Source organism: Mustela putorius, unplaced genomic scaffold (assembly GCF_011764305.1).
Source record: "Mustela putorius furo isolate JIRA1106 unplaced genomic scaffold, ASM1176430v1.1 tig00000224_pilon_pilon_pilon, whole genome shotgun sequence".
Classification (NCBI taxonomy): Eukaryota; Metazoa; Chordata; class Mammalia; order Carnivora; family Mustelidae; genus Mustela; species Mustela putorius.
Genome location: NW_025421321.1, coordinates 15,912,323 through 15,933,948, shown reverse-complemented (window position 1 = coordinate 15,933,948; position 21,626 = coordinate 15,912,323). Strand labels below are relative to the sequence as shown.

The 21,626-nt window shown below is 52.6% G+C and overlaps 1 protein-coding gene across 4 annotated transcripts in view; it reads left to right on the top strand.

The window, feature by feature from the left end:
* The window catches only part of FAM178B (family with sequence similarity 178 member B), a 110,659-nt gene that overhangs the window by 58,893 nt on the left and 30,140 nt on the right, over positions 1–21,626 (top strand). For 3 of the 4 annotated variants that reach the window (XM_045077765.1, XM_004752921.3, XM_045077764.1), the window contains 4 exons: positions 4,543–4,648; positions 10,882–10,975; positions 11,265–11,441; positions 11,712–11,809. In XM_045077765.1, coding sequence (XP_044933700.1) covers positions 4,543–4,648; positions 10,882–10,975; positions 11,265–11,441; positions 11,712–11,809 — 475 coding nt within the window. Of the gene's footprint in view, positions 1–4,542; positions 4,649–10,881; positions 10,976–11,264; positions 11,442–11,711; positions 11,810–12,300; positions 12,406–12,578; positions 12,846–21,626 lie in introns of those variants that run through there. The other variant, XM_013056318.2, reaches the window with a different exon arrangement.

Genomic DNA, 21,626 nt, shown 5'->3' with positions numbered 1-21,626 from the left:
CCAAGTGTCCTCCACAAGTCACTTATGCCCAGGAGCCATGGGATCTTAGTGTCGAGATGTCTAAGGTCGTTGAGTCTGGAATAGGTACCTGAGGACCCCACCCAGTCCCTCCTTGGATGTTATCGACTATGCCGGAAAACTCCAAAGAAATCATGCACACCTTGACCTTTACAGTTAGGACCTATGTTATTTGTACTCTAAGGTGTGTGCAAGGTGGGGCTGCGGGTCCTAGCAAGAACAGAAACAGGGAGAGGAGCAAAATGGTCTTTCCCTGTCTCACGTGGGGTCTGCCTCTCGCTTTCTGTCCTTAGCCTTTCACCCCTGGGCATCGCACCCCTCCAGCACCCTGGGTTCCTGGCTGGGCCCAAAAAACAAGGAATGGCAGCCTGGCCTCAGGGTGCACCCAGGGCTCCTCCTCCTGTCTCTAGCTCCCCCTGCCTCCACCCCCACAGCACCCCAACTGCCTTTCATTTCCAGCCATTTATAACACCTGGCTTCACTTGGTGTGTTTATTCTTCATGTGTTTTGTCTGTTTCCCTGCTCAACCATCAGCTCCATGAGACCAGGACTTTGTCTCTTTTGTTCACTGCTGGGCCCCCAGCGTTTAGAAGAATGCCTGGTGTCCAGTTACTGTTTACTGAGCAGTGAAAAGTTTAAATGACAGGCTGAAGCTAATTGCCTAAAGCCAGTGATATTGAGACACGTGTAAATTTAAATACAGAAGGTCAGAGGGAAGTTAAGTAATCACAATCAGGAGGACAAGAAATGGTGAGAGGGGCACCTGGGTGGCTCAGTTGGTTAAGCGTCTTAACGGGTTTTGCTCAGGTCCTGATCTCATGGCTCATGGGATGGAGTCCTGGCTCCATGCTCAGGGCGGAGTCTGCTTCGATATTCTTTCCCTCTGCCCTCCCCCACTCCAGCATGTGCACTTACTCCCATTCTCTCTCTCAAATAAACAAATACATCTTTTTTTTAAAAATGTAAGATTTGTTAAAAAGAAAACCACAGACCCAGTATGGCGTCACTTAGGCCAAGTCACCAAACTGGGGCTTAAAACCTAACCTAACTACAGTTTCTGCCTCCCTCCCCACCCCCTTAAGTCGGTCAGGCATTTTCTGATAGACGTCAATGAGGTAATCTATCTGTATAATAAGACCCCCCTGCCCTTTCTCCTAAGGGAAGGTTACCTTGCAAGGAACAATCCTTTCTTTTCTTTCACTAATAACATTCTTGCCCCACCCTCCTCCCTATAAAAACCCTTCCGTTTTGTTCAACTCTTTGGAGCGCCCGGCTCCCTGCTTGGGGGGGTGGCCTGCATTATGGCAGAATGGCTTAATAAAGCCAATTGGGTCCTCTTAACTGGGTTCGATTATGTTCAACAGATAGTAAGCTTCCCCTCAAAGTTGTGAGGCCACTCCAGTTGGGATCTGGGCTCAAGTCTGATGAGGTGATTGCTTACTTTTCCTGAGGAATAAGCACCTCCCTATCACGGCTGGTGGGGACACCCCTCCTGGAGAATTGTGGGGTCTCTAAGATGGCGTCAAGAATCAGGACCCAGGCAGATGGTTGGCCCTCCTCAGGCAGCTACCCTGAACATTCATTAACCATTCGATTTGGGGTTCCGGGGAGGGGGAGAAAGAGACCAGAGTCAGGCAGACCCTGTGCCCTGCCATCAACCCGCTAAGGCCCAGAATGGGATCTGCTGTGTGGGAAGGGGTGATGGAGGCCTGTGGAGGGGAGCTGCTGGGCCAGCACGTCAAGCCGAGGGAGGTTCTTGGGATGTGTGTGTGGTTTTCCCATTCCCTGACAGTGGTGCCAGGAGAGCGGAGGCGGTGGTGTTACGTGAAGTAACGCTTCTTCTGAGGCACAGATGGAAAAGTCACTTTTATTTTAGGCCCCGTGCTTTTCCTCCCCTGCCTTCCCCCAGAGCATGGGTTCCATCCCAGGAAAACCACCCAGAGGGCCGCTTCCAGACTCTCAGCCTCGAAGCAGAGCCTGGGAGCTCAGGGCTGCCAGCACTGGCATTTAAAAAGGCACAGGGCCTCTGCTGCTCCCCTGGGGAATGGCCTCCAGGGACTGTGGTGTGGGTGTGGAGGAGCAGAGGGAGGGAGCTAGAGCTGGCAGCCTGGCTGAGTTCTGGTCTGTGTCAGCTCTCCGGAAACCGCCCCCCCCTTCCAGACACTCCGTGCTTAGGAGAAGCTGAGCGCATGGCCTAGTTAGAGGCAGTGTTAATTAGGCGCTCTCGGGCGCCCGTCGTCATCCTCGTCATCGTCATCCTCGTTGTCCTCGTCACTTAACCAATTTCCAGTGCTGTTGATGGGGCCTGATACATCCCGAGGCAGCCCAGGCCCCTTGCTCTGAAACCTCTCCTGACCTGTCAGCCGGGGTCAAGCAGTGATGCAGAGCCATTCCCAGGTGGGGGCAGGGAAGGGGACAGTGCGCGGCTCCAGGTTTGGAGCTAGTGGCACCCCGCACCCGCAGCCGCTGCTCCCAAGGGACTTTAAACAAGCAGCGGATGCACCTGCACGGGCTGAGGAGGAGGGTTGAGGGCAGCTGTGCACAGCACCCTTTGGGGTCCTACACTGCTGGCAGGCTGTTCCCCCCCCACCCCCACCCCAGCTGGGCCTCCAGGGCCTCACCCTAGGCCAATTCTCTTTGCACACACATCCTCCCTCCCTGGAAAGTCCGTCAGCCCGCCCACACGTGCGTGTGCGAACGTGCACAACCCCCAAGGGGCCTAGTAAACAGCGCTCGCTCGCGCTCGCACGCTCTCTCTCTCTCTCTCTCTCTAGTGAAATCTCATTGTGTTTTGCAGACTTCATTCTTCTCAGCTCGTTTGTGAAGCGGGCAAGGGGTATCATTACTCTTGCTTGTTAAGTTGCCTGAGAGGAAAAAAAACAAACAAGAAAGTTTTTCCTCCTCCCAGAGTCTAATTACTTGTTGGGTGAGCCCCGACCCATATACATTTCTAAAGAGAGAGACACCGGATGCCAGCGGAAGAGAGGGCCTTGGACAGGGTTCAGAGACCCTCTGACAGCCATACCAGACTGTTGCCACAACTTCTCAAGGTGCTGAGGATGCTTTGTTTCTCACCTTGAGCTGCCATGCTCTTCCATGCTTCTCTGCCATGGTCATTTCTGTCCTTTGCTGTCTACCTGCTTCCTTTCCTGTGACCTGTGCCATGTTCCTTCCCACCCACACCCTCACCTCCGCCCCACCCCTCACCCCCAACCTCCAGTGAACTGGAGTAGGCTCTCTGAGTAGGCTCTTCACCTTTCCCCTGCTTTGCTTTTGAATACACTCTCCTATATTTATTTCTCTACCTGACTCCCCTCTCTACTAGACTGTGAGCTCCCTGAGGTCAAGGTCTTCCCCACCTAAACCCTGCCACCTTTTTATCCTGGGCGCCTGGAATGGTTCCAGCACACGGGAGGACCCACTGAAGTGGGCCTTTCAGAGGGAACTCTTAGCCCCAGAATGGTTAGGGCCAGCCACCTGCTGCTAACAGCCTATTCGCCCCATTTCCAAGCTCTTGATTCCGCCTCATCTGTCAAAGTCGACATCAGTCAACATCCCTGACATGGCCAGCTTATCTTACCGCTGGTCTTCAGTTTCCCTCCCCACCCTCCAGGCACTCCGTGTGCCCAGGGGGCCCTGCCCTCATGGAATTTACATTCTAATGGGGAGACGTAGAAGAGAGGCCCGTGTATCAATCAGTAAGATGCTGTAGAGGAAGGACCAGTGTAGAGACGTGGACTCCGCCTTTCGGTGGGGTATGGAGAGGTCAGAAGCCTGTGGGAGGCAGACAGGTTTGCAGCCATCTTTGGGAAATAGGATCCTCCACACTGGTTTTTGTTTTTCTAGTTTCCTGGTTCTGAAAAATGTCCTAAAGTAGTCTGACAGAAGAAAGCCCCGAGTCCGGAAGGTTTTCCCTCACTGTTGGTGAGATCAGATTACGGGTCATGTTTTGTCAGACTAGTCAAGAGACAGTGCTACCTTGAGCTCAGGCTGGCTGCAGAGACACATCCTAGGCTGCGGGGAGGGCCCTGGGCTGGAATCCTGGACCTGACAACACCCCACTGTTGCTGCAAGGACAGCGCCGAGTCAGCACGAGGCCCAGAGCCGGCCTCAGCCCTTAGCGGCGAAGGGCCAGGGGCTGCTGAGACTTGTGTCCTCCGCATCTCACAGTTCTGAGGCCTGTAGTTTAAGTCTCTTCATCGGGCTCCGCTCTGGGCAGCTCAGCACCCTGACGGCTGCCTGATGGAGCAGGTCAGGGCACCGTCATCCTTGGGCCCTTGCACTTCAAGGTGGCCAAAGCTTAAAGACAGGAGAATGAACGAACAGGTTCCCAAAGCTCCAATGCATGTCTCAAAACCCCTAGTTGTTGGATTCCTCCAGAAAATACCTGCGGTGCCCGACAAGGCAGGAACAGGTCCCCTTGGGCTAAGCGGTCCAGGGGCTGTCACACCCTGCCCTCCCATGGGAGTAGTATGCTGTATCCCATCCGCTGTCCCTGACCCTCTGCCCTCCTTGGCCTGACAGATGGAGACAAGCGATGGTGGTGCCCCTCGCTGCAAGAGGTCATGGAAACATTCCACAGCTTGGGAGCCCGCAGCCCTGCGCTGGACCCCAGTCAGCCTGGTGAGAGGTGAGTATTTCCCCTTCCTCACTGTCCTTTCCCATTCCTTCAACACTGTGTATCTCCCCTCCAGCCCCTCCACTTGTCCATCTTAGATACATACAGGTTTTTCCCTATCAGTTACACCTCCGTCAAAATGGTAAAACAAAACAAAACGAAACATTAGCCGAGAAAGAAAGATGCATTCTTCTCAACGTGTATTCATGCTAAAAAATATTCAAGTATTTCCTATTCTAGAAAGGTAATACAGCATAATGGGCCATTTGTTGTACAAAACTATCCATCTTATTATTGTTTGTGGTCTGTATCCTCAACTCCATAAGCATTGTGAGTTAGAAAAATGGAAGATTCTCTCTGATTAGTATTTGAAATTGTGTGCATTTGGGGGGAGTAAAAAAAATTTCCCAGACTTGGGCTCTTAGCGCCCATGCTGAAGCCGTCTGAGGGATTCTAGAACAACCACACACGAGTACCTGTGGATATGGGCATCACACCACAAATGGCAAACGTTCCGGTAATTGACCCTGCTCCCAGCTTCGGGAGACGGAAGAACAAGGCAGGGGTGGGTCCTGCTGCTTGGGCTGACATCTTTTCCTGCCCCTCAGTGACTCAGAGCCCTCCCTGCTCCTCCTCTTCCAGGACATGTCCCAATCTCTCTGGTCTACCTCCAAGCCTCAATTTTGGCCCATTACCTAATAACAACTCATGGCCAGCAAGGCACAATCTTGCATGTAATTTCCACAATGGCACATTTGTTTTGTGGGTGCCCCCTTTGTGCACTGGGCTGGGTTGGGGGATGGGTACTAATTTGCATGCCCATTGTCCCTGCCCTCTAGGAACAGAGCCATACAATATGTAAATGACTGTTGTTGGGTGGACAGTGATTAGGTCTAGGTTATAAAAGTGTTACATATTGTAAACTTGTTCTACAAATTATATTACATTCAAACTCTCTCTTGATGATTCTTTGAGAAGATTTAACAGAGTGTTTAGAGCCCTGGACAGGATGTTACATGGGAGCACAGCACCCCCGTCCTGGTGACAAATCTTTGGGCCCCAGGAGGTGCAGGGACCCTTTTCCTTGCTGTGGTGGACAGGCGGGTGTTCCTGAACAGGGAAGGCCAACACTTTCATAAGAACCTGTTCCACGACTGTGTTTAGTAATAGTCTGCCAAACCAAACCAGACCAAACCACACTTGCTCAGCTATAAATACCCCACGCATGTGCCAGCCTGCCTCGCTCCTGCCTTGCTCCTGCCCCTCTCCCTTCCCGCAGAGCTCCACATCTGGTGTAATAAGCCACTTGCCTCTTCCCCAACACAGAGCTTAAATCACACCGCCTTCTAGAAGGAGTCAGGGAAGAATTACACTTAGAAAAACAAATGCAGGTGGGAGGGGGGCTGAGGAGCCTGTGGGGTTTGGAAGAGCTATTTCTAACTGTCCTGATGAGCACTTGGTGTCCACCTGGAAAGTGAGAGGTGCCACCGCAGACAGAGGCTTATAACCACCCAATTTACTCCACACCCTGCAAAGCGCCACTTTCTCCCCCGCCCTTCTCCCTTCCCCCAGGATTCCATGGCTTCCTGCTCCTTGTGCGTCGTCCGGGACAAATCCATCCTCTCTGGAGGCCATGGTGGGGGTTGGGGGTGCACAGGTGGGCATCAGAACAATGGCTGTGTAAATCTGCCACCTCAGATTCTTGGGAACACAAAGCCTGGCATGCAAACTTCCAGCTCAGCCAGGCAGTTTGCCCTGTGTGAGAGGAAGGCAAACCCACGTGGTCCCAGAGTGTCGTCAGAGCTGCGTGGTCAGTCACATCACCAGACGTGCCGTTTGGACACCCTTCCTCTTCCCTTGGGCCTCATGTTGTTGGCCGCGATTCCCCGGAGAGGCCTCAGAACCAGCCCAGAGGACCTGGTCGATGGCTTCAGGGCTGACTTGCTTATTGTGACCCTGTGGAGGTCTTTCTGCCTGAACACAGCCTCTTTTTTTTTTTTTAAGATTTTATTTATTTATTTGACAGAGATCACAGGTAGGTAGAGAGGCTGGCAAACAAAGAGAGAGAGAGAGAGAGAGAAGCAGGCTCCCTGCCGAGCAGAGAGCCCGATGTGGGACTCGATCCCAGTATCTTGAGATCATGACCTGAGCCCAAGGCAGTGGCTTAACCCACTGAGCCACCCAGGCGCCCCCTGAACACAGCCTCTTTTTGAAACACAAAGACATCCTGGAGACCCTTCCAGTGCCCTCCCCGAGATGTGAGGTAGCAGAGATGCCTGGGTGAGTTACCCGGGCTACTCGCTGGCCTCTGCAGTTGGGGAGGCTCTGGAAGTCATAGGGTTGGAAGAGAACTCTTCTAACTGCTCAGGAAGATCTGGGAACATTCTGGCATCTCCTCCACCGGGGAAATGGAATCCTTCATAGACACATGGACCACAAAAGGAACATCAGAGCAGGCTGCCTTCTCCCCACTGTCTTCCTCATCCTGTTCCTGACCAAGCTCAAGTTCATCCCATGCCAGCTGGCTCCATGTCACTCACCACTCTGCAGACTTCCGGGGATGTCCTGATCTAAGGATCCTTGAAGAACAGGTGCTCTGGGGCCCCTTCAGGGCACCCACAGAGCCCTCACATTGACCAAGGTTAGAAATGAGGGGTAGAGATATCGCTGCACGTGGCCCCACAGCTGGGCTGTCTTTTTAATGACTGTGGGAAAGACTGTCTTTCTTTCACCATTTGTTCTTAATCTCAGATTTCCTTGAAACCCATCACCATCTCATCGAATGCTTCAAGGTCTCCTTTCAAACGATGCAGTCTTTCTCCCGCTGGACCATGCGATGTCCACCTCATTGCAAACACAGTAGCCCTCTGCCCAGTGACGAGACTGGGGAGGGAGGAATCAGGAGGGTCTCTGGGGGCAAAAGGGCAAAAGAGGGACCAGAGCCGAACACCCGACCAGGAAGCAGAGGGGAGAGCTTGAGGGGGTTGTGCTGCACGGCTGCGCAGACAGTCTCCATCACCGGCTCCCATCTCACCTTGGAAGATGGGGAAGGCCCTTGGTCACCAACAGCTGGTCTTCAAAGGCTGCTCCCAGCTTACAAAAGCCCAGCTGAAAGTCCAAATCAGATACACGGGACTGGCCCACCAAACTGCCATAGGCAGGTGCTGGGAACCTCCATCCACTCTGTTCTCTGAAAGGGCAGTCTGGTGCAGAGGCCAAAGGGGTAACTCCATGACAGTTAATCCATTGAAAGGGTATCCTATCCAGTGTGGGGGAGGCTGGTCAGTGGCCATCTCAGGACACTGTAATCTGACCCAGGTAAAATGTACTTCTTTCCCTTGCCATTAGCTCAGCATCGATTCGCCTTCGCAGCATTGACCTTGGCTCGTAGGGCCTGGACGGGTCCAGTCTGGTTCAGCAGTACAAGCCCAGGGGAGAGCATTGCCTGCAGGGTGGGGGCCTGACCCCTGGGTGCCTTGAGGATGGCTCACGGTTACAGAGGTGCTGTGATCATCCGCCTGTCTTACCATCCCCCTGCTGAGAATGTCAGTGTACCCTACAGACTGTAACTTAGTACGGTTTTCAACCCTTGGGGAAAACGAATCTAGAAACGGGGGTAGAGGTCAGTGACATACCCCTTTTAAGATTACTTGTGAGTGTAGAACAGTGTCATCATAACCCAACCTCCAGCTCCCGGGCTGTTGGCCACAGGCTGAACCCAAACCCAGCCAGCTATAGGTCGGGGCTGAGGGGCAGGGCTGGGACAGAAAAAGTGCTTTGTCAATGGAGTCCAGTGGTGGGACCGTCTCCTTGTTCTTAACCTGCGAAGTCCAGGAGGGGCACGGGGTGGCTAGGCTGTGAAGGCCTGTGCTCTGGGGCCTCCCGCTCAGAGTGTGGAGATAGAGGCCTGGGCATCAGTGGATGCCACATCCCAGAATAGCAGTCACAGATGCAGCTGGTCCGATGAAGTAGTTCCTCAGAGCCTCGGAAAGGGAAGGGACAGAGGACCCCATTACATTGCCTGCTGTGCCCAAGGAGAGGCGGCACTGGAAATGCTGGAGCACGCACTGGGAGTCTGTCGGGCCTCTCCACTTGCCACAGACACACTTCCCTCCCAGCTCACGTTTTCCACACTCCTGCTGCCTCTGGCAGCGCCAGCCTGTCAGAAAGCCCATTCCTCTTTAGCAGAGTCACAGTCAGTTCTGTGCCCGCCCCCACCCTTGGGGAAGTCTGAATGTGTTCCCACTCGAGCTTCTGGCCCCTACGCCTGCTCACAGGCTGGAGCAGACCAGAACACCCCTCCTGCACAGACACGGACCCAGCAGGTGCCCTTACCCATTCCCTGGCCCTAATAAAGGCTGAACTCTGGAAGAATGGCCGAGCCCAGTCCTAACCACTGCCCCTGCCCTGACTTCCGTGCGTGGTCACCAATTCCCCTAGTGCCTGGAGATGGATTTCTCCTCCTTCCCCTCTGAGAAGCAGCACCAGTGTTAAGTAAAGAAGACCAGAGAGTCTTCCTGGAGCCTGCTGGAACGGAGGGCTGCCCCTTTGTCAGCAGTCAGGTGGCTACCCTCAAGGCTGCCCTGGTCAGCAGGGTTGCTGTACTCCATACCTTCGTTTGCGGAGAGCCCGCTGTTCTCGGGAGCTCCAGACCAGTTGGTAAGAGTGGAGAAGTGGATGAGACGGCACACAGAGCCTTGTCGTAAGCTCACCTCAACAGTGTCCAACAATCAGCAGTGTACACTGGACCAGAGAGAGAATCATTTAGTGAGACGGATGCTACTGTCTTCTGTCCAGCGAGTGGACATCTGGGAAGTTTGTGCAAGTGTGGTGCAGCTCTGCTATCCCCTGATGGCCCTCCCACCAGAAGGCCCTTTAAAGAGGGGCCTTTAAAGAGTCTTTAAAGAGGTGTTGTTGTTGTTTTCCTATGACTCTAAGCTCTAGCTTCCTCTGAGCTCAACCAGATTTGTCTTGCACTGGGCAAAACTAGCCGTGTCGCTAGACAGCATGTTAGTGTGAGACCTGTGGAGGGGTTCTCAAAGATCATTTCTACTCCAAATTTCCCCATATTACTGGCTGACATTGGAAACTGGTCCCCCCATAAGCTACCACGTGGCATACTTTTCTACACATGCAAAGAGTCACTATACTGCTATGGACAAAGGCTATTCTTTTTTTCTTTTTTTTTTAAGATTTTATTTATTTGACGCAGAGAGAGTGAGGGAGAGAGAGAGAGAGACAGAGAGCAAGCACAAGTAGGGAGAACAGCAGGCAGAGGCAGAAGCACGCTCCCTGCCGAGCAGGGAGCGGATGTGGGGCTCAATCCCAGGACCCTGGGATCATGACCTGACCTGGGATCATTCACTTCATTGACTTCAGGCCCTCACTTCACCGACTGAGCCACGCAGGCGCCCAACAAAGAAATTTCTTGAGGAAGACTCTTTCGGGGCAATGGAGTAGGATTTTCTAGTCTTTGAGTTCCTGAGAAGAAAATCCAGGGGCCTGGCTGGAATGGCAGCAGTGGGGAGCCAGCCCCCAGGGTTCCCCACCTTCTGGCATTCCTCCCCCGTGTGGCTCTCACTCCCACACGGAGTCTGGATGGCCTGTGCAGACCGTAGAGTCTGGCATTCCTCCCCCGTGTGGCTCTCACTCCCACACGGAGTCTGGATGGCCTGTGCAGACCGTAGAGATCAGCAGAAGTGATGGGGATGTCACCTCCAAGACCAGCTTATAAAGGCTGTGGCTTCTGTCTCTCATTCTCCCCTCTCTCAGATCACTCACTTTGGCAGAAGCTGGCCGTGGGGTTGAGGAAGCCTGTGGAGAGCCCCCCAACCCCTGACTCCCTGTGTAAGGACCTGGAAGCCTGCTGGCAGGCACATGAGTGAGCTTGGAAGCAGTGACTCCAGCCCATTCCGTCCTGACATGATAGCAGACCCACCCCCAACATTTTGGAGGCAATGTCCCAAGAAACCCTGAGCCCTGGCCTCCCAGCTAAGCCGCTCCCAGATTCCTGACTCTCAGAAGCTGCATGACATAATAAATACTTGTTGTTTTTAAGCCTCTGTGTGTTGGGGTGATTTGTTATGCTGCAGTAGAGGACCTGTGCACACAGGGCATGAGTGTCCCAGGCTGCATGGGCCATCCACAGGCTCCCTGCTCTTGCGCAGCCCCCCACCCCCCACCTCAGTTCTCCCCTTGCATCCACCTCCTCTCATGTCCTTCCTTTTGTTTTTGTCTTACCTTAGAGTGCTTAAAAATGACATCAACCTGAGCTGGAGTCAGCAGCAGGACAACCCCCCAGAGACTGCCTTGGACTTTAGCCTGAGCTACATCTGTAAGGTTAGTCAGACACACACTTCTGTTCACTTTCCAGACCTGCTGGGCAGGTGCACGTGGTCAGTACCACTGAGCACATGGCGGGTGCCAGGACTGATGCAATCGAAAGCCCACAGTCCCCACGACTGGGCCTGCCACCTGAGTACCCCATGGGGGGCTTGACTCTGGGCTTCGCTGCTTGTTTTTCTCAGCCACTGCACAGCCCAGACACGGGGCTCACAGAGCCATCCCCTCCTGCCCTGCTGGGCCCCCAAGGGAGGCCCTCCCTGTCCTAGCTCTCTCTCCGCTCCAGTTCCTGGCACTGTGTGCCCTAGCCCAGCCAACGGCCTACACTGATGGGGAGCTCTTGGGCCTGATTGAGCTCCTGTGCCGAGCTGGCCTAGATGTGGGGCTCCGCCTGCTACCCAAGACCGATCTTCAGCAGCTTCTGCTTCTGCTCCTGGAGAACATCCATGAGTGGCCCGGGCAGGTACCATGAACCCCCAAGCCAAAGCCCAAGCCCTAGCCTCCTCTTTAATGTCCTGAGCCTCCTCCCACAACCTCGTCTCTAGGGACTGAAGTCGCACATGGGAATAGCAGGCTTGGAGGTCACCAGGAGGCCAGGGAACATTCTCACCAGTCCCTGGCCTCTGTGACCGCCACCCCCCTTGCCCCTTAGTCTCTGGCTTCCACCCTAAGAGGGCAAAGGGTGGAAGGCGTGCCCTCCTGCAGCCCACCTTGCTTCCTGCCGTCCCCACAGCTCCAGCCACTGTGCTGTACCCTGAGCAAGGTGTCAGATCACCACCACAACCTGCTGGCCCTCGTGCAGTTCTTCATGGACGTGACCTCTCGGAGCAGGTGGGTGCTGCTCCACCCCTGCCTCCTCCCTCTGAAGCTCATCCCTTCCCCTGGGACACGGTGGGGTGTGGGGGTCCATAATCCTCCCCATCAGTCCCAACAAACCTCCCCCTCCTGCCTGATCTCTAACACCCAGGAGAAGGAACTAAAAATACAACTCACTAATGAGTTCATTACGAAAGGAAAAAAGCCTAATTTTCTTAACATGGTCTTATTAGCAAAACAATTGCCTTATACAATTAGCTTCTGACTGCAGCAACGCCCCCCCCTTCCTTCCCACTGCCTGCTGCTTGCCAGCCCTTGGTAGAGGGTTCCTTCTTGTCCCTCAGACCTCAGTTGCATTGTGTCCCCTAATCCCTCCTCCCCCACCCCTCTCCCAAACCCTCAACTCATCATTCTGCTTTGTTTTCTGCACAGCCTGGCTTGCTGCCAGAAATTTATCTTACTGTTTGTTCCTTGTTTTTGGTGCCTTTCCTCCATGTTACCTCCAGGAGAGCAGGTCCCTTAGTGGAGTCACTGCCATATCTCCCAGCATCTAGAATAGTACCTGACGGGCTCTTGGCAGTCTGTTCATCCTTTTCAAATGAATGAACGAGGTGAATGAACTCAGCGCTCTGCTCCCCCAAGGGTGAGACCCAGTCACTGGACCTGGCTCCACCCAGTCTCTCCTCCCCTCCTTCCTTCCCCCATTTTATAGGCTACAGCCAAAGTGAATTCCTTGCCCTTCCCAGAGCAGACCATTCCTCATCAATCCTCTCTTTTCACTTAGAATGATGGCCCTCCTCACCCTTGCAACCGGGCCCATCCTAGGACCTTTCAGGAAGACCCCCAGCCTCCCAGGCTTCACAGCCACCTCCTCGGTAACCCTATCCACGGGGACCATTCCCCTGCACCTCCCTCCCCAGAGGCAGCTTCTGGAAGCAGGCTGGGCACTCCATTCAGACCTATATCCCAGGACCCAGTGGGTGCAGTCATGCTGAGCTTCAGTCCTGATTCAGTCTCTTGTCTGTGAATAAAGAGAGGAGGCCTCTCCACAGTCCTGAAAGGGAGTTGTTGCTCTTTATTTGAAAGAACTGGGCTTCCAGAAACTCTGTCTGAGGCCTTTAGGTGTGAACACTAAAGCAGTGCCTCAGTGGGTGCCATCTGCATTAAGCCCAGACATGTGGGAAGTCTTGCCATAGGATCGGAAGAAGCTGACCTCTGCCTCCAGGCTCCCTGCTCAGCCCCAAACAGCTAGTCCGCTGTGTTGCAGAGTCAGAAATTGTAGGTTCAGAGGTCTCTCCCATCCCCAGTCCGTTATGCCCGTTCATCCTAAATCCTGTCCATTCTGAGTTCCAAATCCCAAATCCTGTTTGTGGTTGCCTGTCCATGTTAGCTCAGTGAAAACAGATCCCTGTCTGGGTCTCAGCCACCTCTGTCCCACCTGCTCCTGCTTTCATGACCCGTCTCTCACCTGGATGGATGTTGGCAGTGGCATTCTGTCTCCCCCCTCGAAGTCTGTCTGCTCTATGGATATATGGGATTATCGTGTGTCTGCCTTACTTCAGGCCAAGTCCAAACCTCCAGGGCCCATGTTGTCCCACCCCAATTTCCAACGTGCTCCCGACAGGCCACATTATTGGTACTTGCTTATCTTCCTTTCTTCCTTTCTTTTTCTTTTAAAGTAGGCTCCATGCCCAACATGGTGCTTGAGCTCACCACCCTGAGATCAAGAGTTGCTTGCTCTACCGAATGAGCCTGGAGCCCCTGTCAGTCTCACTTTCATGTATTTATATATACATGTATGTGTATGTCTACATACATATATGTATGTGTATGATGAACCTCATTAATTTTCATAGCCGTGTAGTGTTCCTAGGTATACATACAACCAGGGTACACGCTTTGTACATCTATGTAAATATTTCTATAGGATAAACTCTTTGAAGTGAAATTGCAGTCCTAAGGTATATACATTTAAAATTTGGCCTCTAACAAAAGCTGTATTAATTCATAATACCGCCAATGGACATGAAAATGTCTGATTCTCCACCGTGCATTCTCAGTTTTGTTCTTAAGTTTTAGTCAATCTGGTAAGTGAAAAATGTGATCCTGTGGTTCTGATTTTTATTTCTCGGACTCCCAGTGAAGTTGAGAGTCTTTTTATATGTTCATTGGCCTTTTGTGTTTCTCTTATTGTAAATTATATCTTGATACTTCTTGCCCATTTTTCTGTGGGGCGTTAATCTTATTAACATATTGGTAGTTGCTTATTCTATATGTTTCAGCACTGTATTTTCTTCTAAGTGTATATACCTTTTTTTTTTTGCACATCCTTTTTAAACCGTGTGTGATATCTTTCGTTGAACTGAGGTTTTGGGTTTTTCTAAGTTTTATTTTAGAATAGATGTTGCTTTACAGAAGAGTTATGTGGATGGTATAGAGAATTGATTCTCACTGAAGCTGTGTTGAAAAGAAAAGCCTTCCCCATCCCAAGATCACAAAAATACTATGTTCACTTTCTCTCAGTGCTTACGTTAACTTTGTTACTATTGGTCCTTAATCCCATCTGGAATCTATTCTTTGAAGATAAGAGATGAGGATGTAACTTTATTTTTTCCACCTCTGAAGAGCCAGCGAGGTCAACACCAACCTTTTTTTTTTTTTCTCTCTCTCTTCATAATCCACCTTTCCTAGCAGATTTGAGACTCCCTTCAACATATCCTAAATTCCCCGCACCTGGGTGGCTCAGTGGGTTAAGCCACTGCCTTCGGCTCAGGTCATGATCTTGGGGTCCTGGGATCGAGTCCCGCATCGGGCTCTCTGCTCAGCGGGGAGCCTGCTCCCCCCCCCTCTCTCTGCCTGCCTCTCCAACTACTTGTGATTTCTCTCTGTCAAATAAATAAATAAAATCTTAAAAAAAAAAAAAAAAAAAAAACATATCCTAAATTTATGATGCCGTTCATCTGTTAATCGAGTACAGTTGATTCCAAGGATCCATTCTTTCCAGGGTGTCTTTGTAACTCCAGCATCCCGACTAAATGTTCCTTAAATGCCAGGCGTGAATATAATGGAACACTCTGGTCTCACTTTTTTTTTTTTTTTTAACGATTTTATTTATCTGAAAGAGAGTGAGAGGGATCACAGAGGGAGAAGGAAAGGGAGATTCAGACTCACCGTTGAGCAGAAAGGCTGACACAGGGCCCGATCTCAGGACCCTGAATCATGAGCAGAGCCCAAAGCAGATGCTTAACTGACTGAGGCCCCCAGTCAGTTTCAAACAGTCACTTCAACTAGGGTGATAATTCCTGCCACACACCTCAATTTCATACAGACACATCACCTCACTTTCAAATAGACACATCCACTAGGGTGATAATTCCTGCCACACTCCTTGCTAAGAAAGAGGGATGGGTATTATTTATTTATTTCTCTATCTGTCTAGAAACTTTATCTTACTTTTCTAAATAGATAAAACATTCAAATAGAACAAAATTCAAAACACACCAGGAGTACTTACTGGAAATGTGCCCCTCCCCCTACCAGCCACCTAGCTTGCCTCCATTTCCCCTCCGGGCTTCTTGTGCCTGTTCTCCTCGCCCTTCTTTTCATTTCAAGGTATGTTTTGGCAGTCGTTCCAAATGGGGTCAGAAAGCGCTTCTAATTCTTTTTTACAGTCTCGCTGTGGTCCTTTACCAGCCAACCCCCACTCCCCAGCCCATGCTCCCTGTGGTGGCCATGTTGGAGGAGCTTGTTGGCGGCCTGTTCTGCCCTGGTTGGTGGCTGCCCCACTGGGCTCAGTGCCCAGACTGACCCCAGGAAGGAGGGCGTACTGTTGTACATTCTGTCACATTCTTCATCTACTGACTGGCTAAGCACAAAGCAAGAACTTCCACCAGCATTTGTGTGAAGCACCTCCCCCCCCACCCCCACCCCGACCTTGGTGACCGAGATTTCAGGGAGGCACTGTAAATTGAAGGCACACTTGAGCTCGACCGAGAGAAATGAAAGTAAATACAAGAGCAGACTGTTTGAAATGAGGCCAGTGGGAAGACTTTCCCTTGGAAGAGAGTCTCTCTGGGGACTCTGGCCCCTCTGGGGTAGCTCCAGGGAGCTGGGGGAGGGGGGACAGGCAGGCGTTGGGGGGGCTTGCCCTTCCAGCCTCTGTGCAGGGTCTCCAGTGTATGTTCTGAGTGAAGCCCTGCAGCCACTTCCAGGAGCCCCTTTAGCGGGAGGACAGAAGCTGAGGGCTCTCACTCCACCAAAAGCTGATGTGCGCAGGCTCTAGGACCGCCTCCTTCACCACCTGCGAATGTTTATTATATATCCCGGGGATGCTGTTTAAACTGCAGCCTCCAAAGTAGAGGGGAAGATGAAACCAGCTTGAGCAGGCTGCCGGATCAGCCAGATTCTGGCCAGCAAGGAGCAGCTGACTCCCCAAGTCCAAGTGCAAGAGTCCAGGGGAGAAGGTGGACTTCAGAGGCTTCAGATCTTTGCACCCTGGGAATAAGGGCCATGGCACGTGCAGGCACCCCATAGTATTCCCCAAGTCCTTCTCATTTTCCTTTGTGTTCCAAGCTGCTGGGGTGGGGCTGCTCACTCCCCTCTGGGCAGGACCAAGGGCTACACCTTAGCGGGGAGTCATGCCCCCAACGCCTATTGATGCATCTTTTGGTGCGGGCCCTAAACAACCAGTTCATTGTCTCCCAATCCATCTGCCTCTGCTGCCTTCATGTCCTGGCTCCTTGCACCACCACAGTTCCTTTGCTATGTGCCACCACATGTGGCCTGTCCCTACGTGGTCCCCTGATCCCTTCTGGCTGACCAGGACCGACTGAATGGCTGGCCAGCCTCCTGTGGCCCTCAGTGGATTCTGGATGTCACCCTGTTTCCCACTGCTGAAATCTCTACCTCAGCAAACGGCTCTGCCCCTTCTTTCTCTACTGTCTGAGTGCCAGCCACCCATACACCAAGTGAACCCACAACTCACCTCCTTGCTTTTCTCCTGGCCCCACCTCCCATACTCAGGACCCCAGCAGTCCTGCCCCTTCCAAACCTTCTGCAGACGCCCCTTATTCCTATCCCTTTCACTTTTTAGTCGCTGGTGTCTCTTCCTCTGCAAATACATGCACTCGTGTGTCTCCCACCTTAGGATAGCCGTTCTGCTGCTGACCCCCTCCTCCAGCCCCTCCTGCCCCTCTAAGCTTCCCTTCCCTGGTCTCCCTTTACTCCATTCATCCAAAACAGGCACCCCGAACCCTGCCCACCCTGGACACATGGTGGATTCTTCAGAGCTCAGAGTGTTGGACAGAGTTCTCACCTGAGAAAACAGACATCTCAGGCTCTGGGGGTGGGCAAGGCCAGAACATTCTAGAAGGAGGCAGCCATGGTTCAAAAACCATCCAAATTTTAGAAGGTCTCAAAATCCAGAGGGACAAGAGGCAAGACGAAGATTAGGTCCAGGGGTCGAGAGGCCATGCTGGAGCTGAGAGGACAACAGAGAAAAAGTGGGTCCTGATGAGGCCAGGAGAGTGAGGGGTTATAGCTGAAGAGGATCTGCCTTGCCTTTATGAGTGGGTACGCATGTAAGGGGTGGTAGGAGTGACCTAAAGAGCTAGGAGTAGAGGAGACGCACCTCATCTGGCACTCTAGCCAAACAGCGTTATCACCCCTGACCTACTGGACTTTCCCCAGGAATAATCTTATCATTTTCTTCCTTGGCTACACAGTATCATTCTCCTGCCCGACTCCCCTCCCCTTCTTTGGCCCATCCTTCTCAGTTGCCATCACCCAGTTCCTTTCTCCATAGCTCCTCAAGCCTCAGTTTGCCCAGGAATTCTGCCCCAGTGCCTCCCCTGTGGTCCCTCTGCGCAGTCTGGGGAGCTTTCCAGGCTGGGCACTGCGGTGCTCTGTCCATATGGTCCCGCTTCAGGATCTGGTGCCTCCTCCCCGGCTATGGAGTGTCACCCTGCCAGCCTACCCCAGGAATTCCCTTTGCTGAACACCATCCCCTTATCTGACGTTAGGTGCCTTCCTTAGGAACAGCCCAGTGCTGGGGGCAGAAAGGCCTGGGATGTCTCGATCTGGGATGTCTCTGAAGGACTTTGCCAGCCCCAGAGGTCCTTGCAGGGTCAGCCAAAGCGCTTTGCTGTGACTGCGTTTCAGCCAGGCTTTTCCCTTTGGCACATACCTGCTTCCTTCTTCCCTGTAGGAGGTCATCCCAAGAACACCTGTCTCCCCTTCTCCCAGCATGCTCCCCTCTGCTTCAGAGTCCACCTCTTGGGAAACTCGACCTGGGAGACACTATCTCTTCCTATCCATGGCTGCAGCTCCAGGCACATGCCAGGGGCTCCCAAGTCAATACCTTTGGCCAGATTTTTCTGCTAAGCGCCAGATCTGCATAGACAAGTATTTCTGGTTTTAGCATGTGCGGAATAGAAGTCACCACCTTCCAAGGAGGACCACCTTCTCCTAGTATCTCCAGGTATCAGCACCTGCCTACTGCCTGAAGCCTGGGAGTCTGGGGTCACCTCCTGTCCCCCTCCAACTCCTCCTCCCCAACAATAGCCACCTCTCCCATTACCCTCCCACAGTTCCAGCTCTGGCATCTACGTAAATCTACCCCCTGGACTGCCACCTCCTCCAGGCTGTCCTCCATCTGACCCATGCTTGCAGTGTCCAGCAGTTATCACCTCCCTTAAGATGCACAGCTGGCCAAGTCCTTCTTTTTCTCTATTAAAATCCCTCAGGCTTTGGTCCTCAGGATGAAATTCAAACAGTGGCATACTAGGCCTCTGTGCCTTCTTTTCCAATCCTACCTTATCCTCCTGCCCAGCGTCCTTGGCAGGCTCCCCTGCTCCAGCCACCCTAACTCAGGATTTGTCTCAGAGCCTCTCAGCATCAGTTCTATCTTCCCTTATCCCTCTCCTCCTCTTTGCCTGGATTTCCTCGCCCTCAAGATGAGGCTCAGACCAAGGCAACTCTCCTGAGAAACCTCTTGATACAGGCATTGATTGTCAGTACCCTTGGCTCACCCCTTGGGCTGTGAGCTTCGTGAGGGAGGAGCTGTGACTTTGTTCCCGGGGGGCCTTGGAGCCTGGCACTGAGGAGGGACTCTTGCACGTGCTCGTGAAGCAATTGCTTCTGGACAGCAAATCTCAAAGAGCATAGAGTTGGGTTTTTAGTAGCCAATTTCAAACAGAAAGATGGCTCAGGCAGGCTCAGAGATGGGGTGTGGTCACACTTTGAATGCAGATTGCAGATGAACCCAGTAAGGCAAAAGGGGGAAGTATCTGAAGGTCACAGGGACTGCAGCCAGAGTTCAAGCATGATCTCGGATTTTGAAAGATGCAGAAGATGGAAAGTAGGACGCAGAAACAAGGCAGATGGACAAACGGCACAGACCAGTGTTAGACCCAGTGGGGAACACGGAGGCCCAGAGGAGGGACTTTCGCATAGTTGTTTATGAAGCAAGGAATGCTGTTTAAGGCTGGCAGTGAAATATTGACCCTGATGAAGAGAGAACAACACTACATAATTTCTATTTTGCTTCTCTTCTCTTTGTCGAGGGGCATAATCTTTCATCAGGACTCCACTATTGATCAAAGGGAATTGAAGCCTAAGACAGCACAGGAGGAGACAGCAGGGGCGGTCTCCTGCTGTGCTGAAGGGGGTGCGGAGGGTTAAGTCCCCTGTGGTACAAGGGTGTCCCCTGTCAGTCCTGGGAGAGGAGCAGACAGGGTCCCTCGAGTTCACAGAGACCTCCAGAAGTGGGGAGGGAGGGTGCAGAAGGAGCACGGCGGGCTTGAGGTGCCCCCCAACTCATTCCCCAGGGATGGTTTGCCAGCACATACACAGCAAAGGAAGCTCTGCTTTCTAGGATTCCTAAGAATAAATCATACCAGACTAGCCTCATTTATGTTTTGACAGGCCAGCCAGAATAGTACTCTGGAGAGGGCTGTCTGGTTTTTTATAAGGCGCTTGTTACAGACTACCATCCAATCCTGAGGACAAGGTGAGAAGTGTGGGCTGGGTGATTGATACTGAAGTAGCTGGGCTCCTCGTGGTCAGGTGCGGCTGGCCAGCAGAGTCCAGGCACCCAGAGTCTTGTCTTAACTGACAGGTTGGTCAGGGAAGACCCAGTGTCTCCACCGAGGCCATTAATGGAACAATAGTCAGACTCACACATGACCTGAATACAGCTGACAGAGAACGGAAGATCCCAGAAGATCTCAACAAACCATAATGACAGTCTGAGAGGAAACGAGAGACCCAGCTGCACAACTAACAAGAGGATCTGGGAAATGGGATTTGACAGCAAGACGTGTGAGAGAGACTTTGGGCTCAGTCTGTGAACTGCGTCACATGGCGGGGGCAGCCAGGAAAAGGAGCCTCAGGGCCAGCTTGGAGCACCTCAATGACGAGAATGTTGACAGGCCCCAGGACCTTCAGAGGACCCAACCCACAGTGGCAAAAAGATTCTGAGAGAGAGAAAAGTATGGGTGCCGCATACATAGAGAAGAGATAGTTGTGGGAAATGACGGCTACCTCCCTCAAGTATGTGACAGGATGGATTAGACGGACAAATCTGCGGTCATGAGATGGTGTGACTTTTTTTTTAAAGTAAGCTCTACCCCCACCATGGGGCTTGAACTCATGACTTACAACCCTGAAATCAAGAGTCACATGCTCTACCAACTGAGCCAGTCAGGCGCCGCCTAGATGGGGTGACTTTGAAAATGTGTTCTAAGCCTGAGGTACTACGGATTTCCTCATCATACGGAAAAGAAAGAAAGAGGGAAGCAGGATGGTAAAGAGGATAGGCGTTGGCTTGTAATCATCTGTCTGAACTTTATTTACTGAACAGCAGTAATCTCTTTATTTGTATAATATACTTGCGGGAAAGGTTGCATCAGAGGGGGCTACTCAGTGCTCTCTGTGAAGGAGACCATCTGTGTAACTACTGCTGTATGTCAGGGCAGACCATCACCTGCTCCCCAGAAACTCCCTCGAGCCCATCACAGGCATTCTCTCTACAACGAAAACCCCGTCCCTGACTCCCATCCCATAGCTTCGTTTTGCCTGTTTTTAAACCCCGGGCGTAAATGCGGCCGTGTACAGTGTTCTTTCTCGTATCTGGGTTCCTCGGCATAGCGGCGACACTTTGTGGCTTCATCCACAGAGAAGTGAGCTGCTGTGGACGGATCCTTCACGTTGCCATGTGGTGGTCCCCCGTAAGGATCTGTGGCTGTGTCTTCCTGAATGCACTGTGCATGCCCACACTTAAAAGGGTCCCAACATGTATGTGGATGACGGGGCGGACTCCCAAGGGGATTGCCCTGAGCTCCGAGCCCGGGACCCTGGCTCTCCCTGCCTGGGCACTATATGCTCAGGTGTGGGTAGGCTTCAAGTGAAGGACTGGGGGCATGGGGGATGTGGAAGTCAGCTTCATGATGGGGGGCCGTGATGCCTGAGAGGCAGCGTGGACAGTCCCTGGGAGGGACACGGGCAGATGTCCTAAGGCAGGCTGTTGGGCAGCCCTTCCACAGCGAAACAGGCCACTGTTGTTGCTTCCTGAACTGCCCTAGAGACATGGAAAAGGCAGTTCACGCCTTTGGCCAGATGCCTGATGGCCTTTTAGGGTAGTTCAGCTCCGGCAGGGCCTGGTTCCCTTCTGAACAAGTGAAGGCAAGGGGCACCAGAGGGGGCCACGCTGACCGGTAGATGTCCCAAGGCCCTAGCGGCCCACACTGGTTAGTGCCTTTGCCCTCCTCTGAGTTCTCGTGGGGTGCCCGGCGCCTGGCTGGGCTGCCCCTTGCAGGAGCTAGAGGGAAGGCTG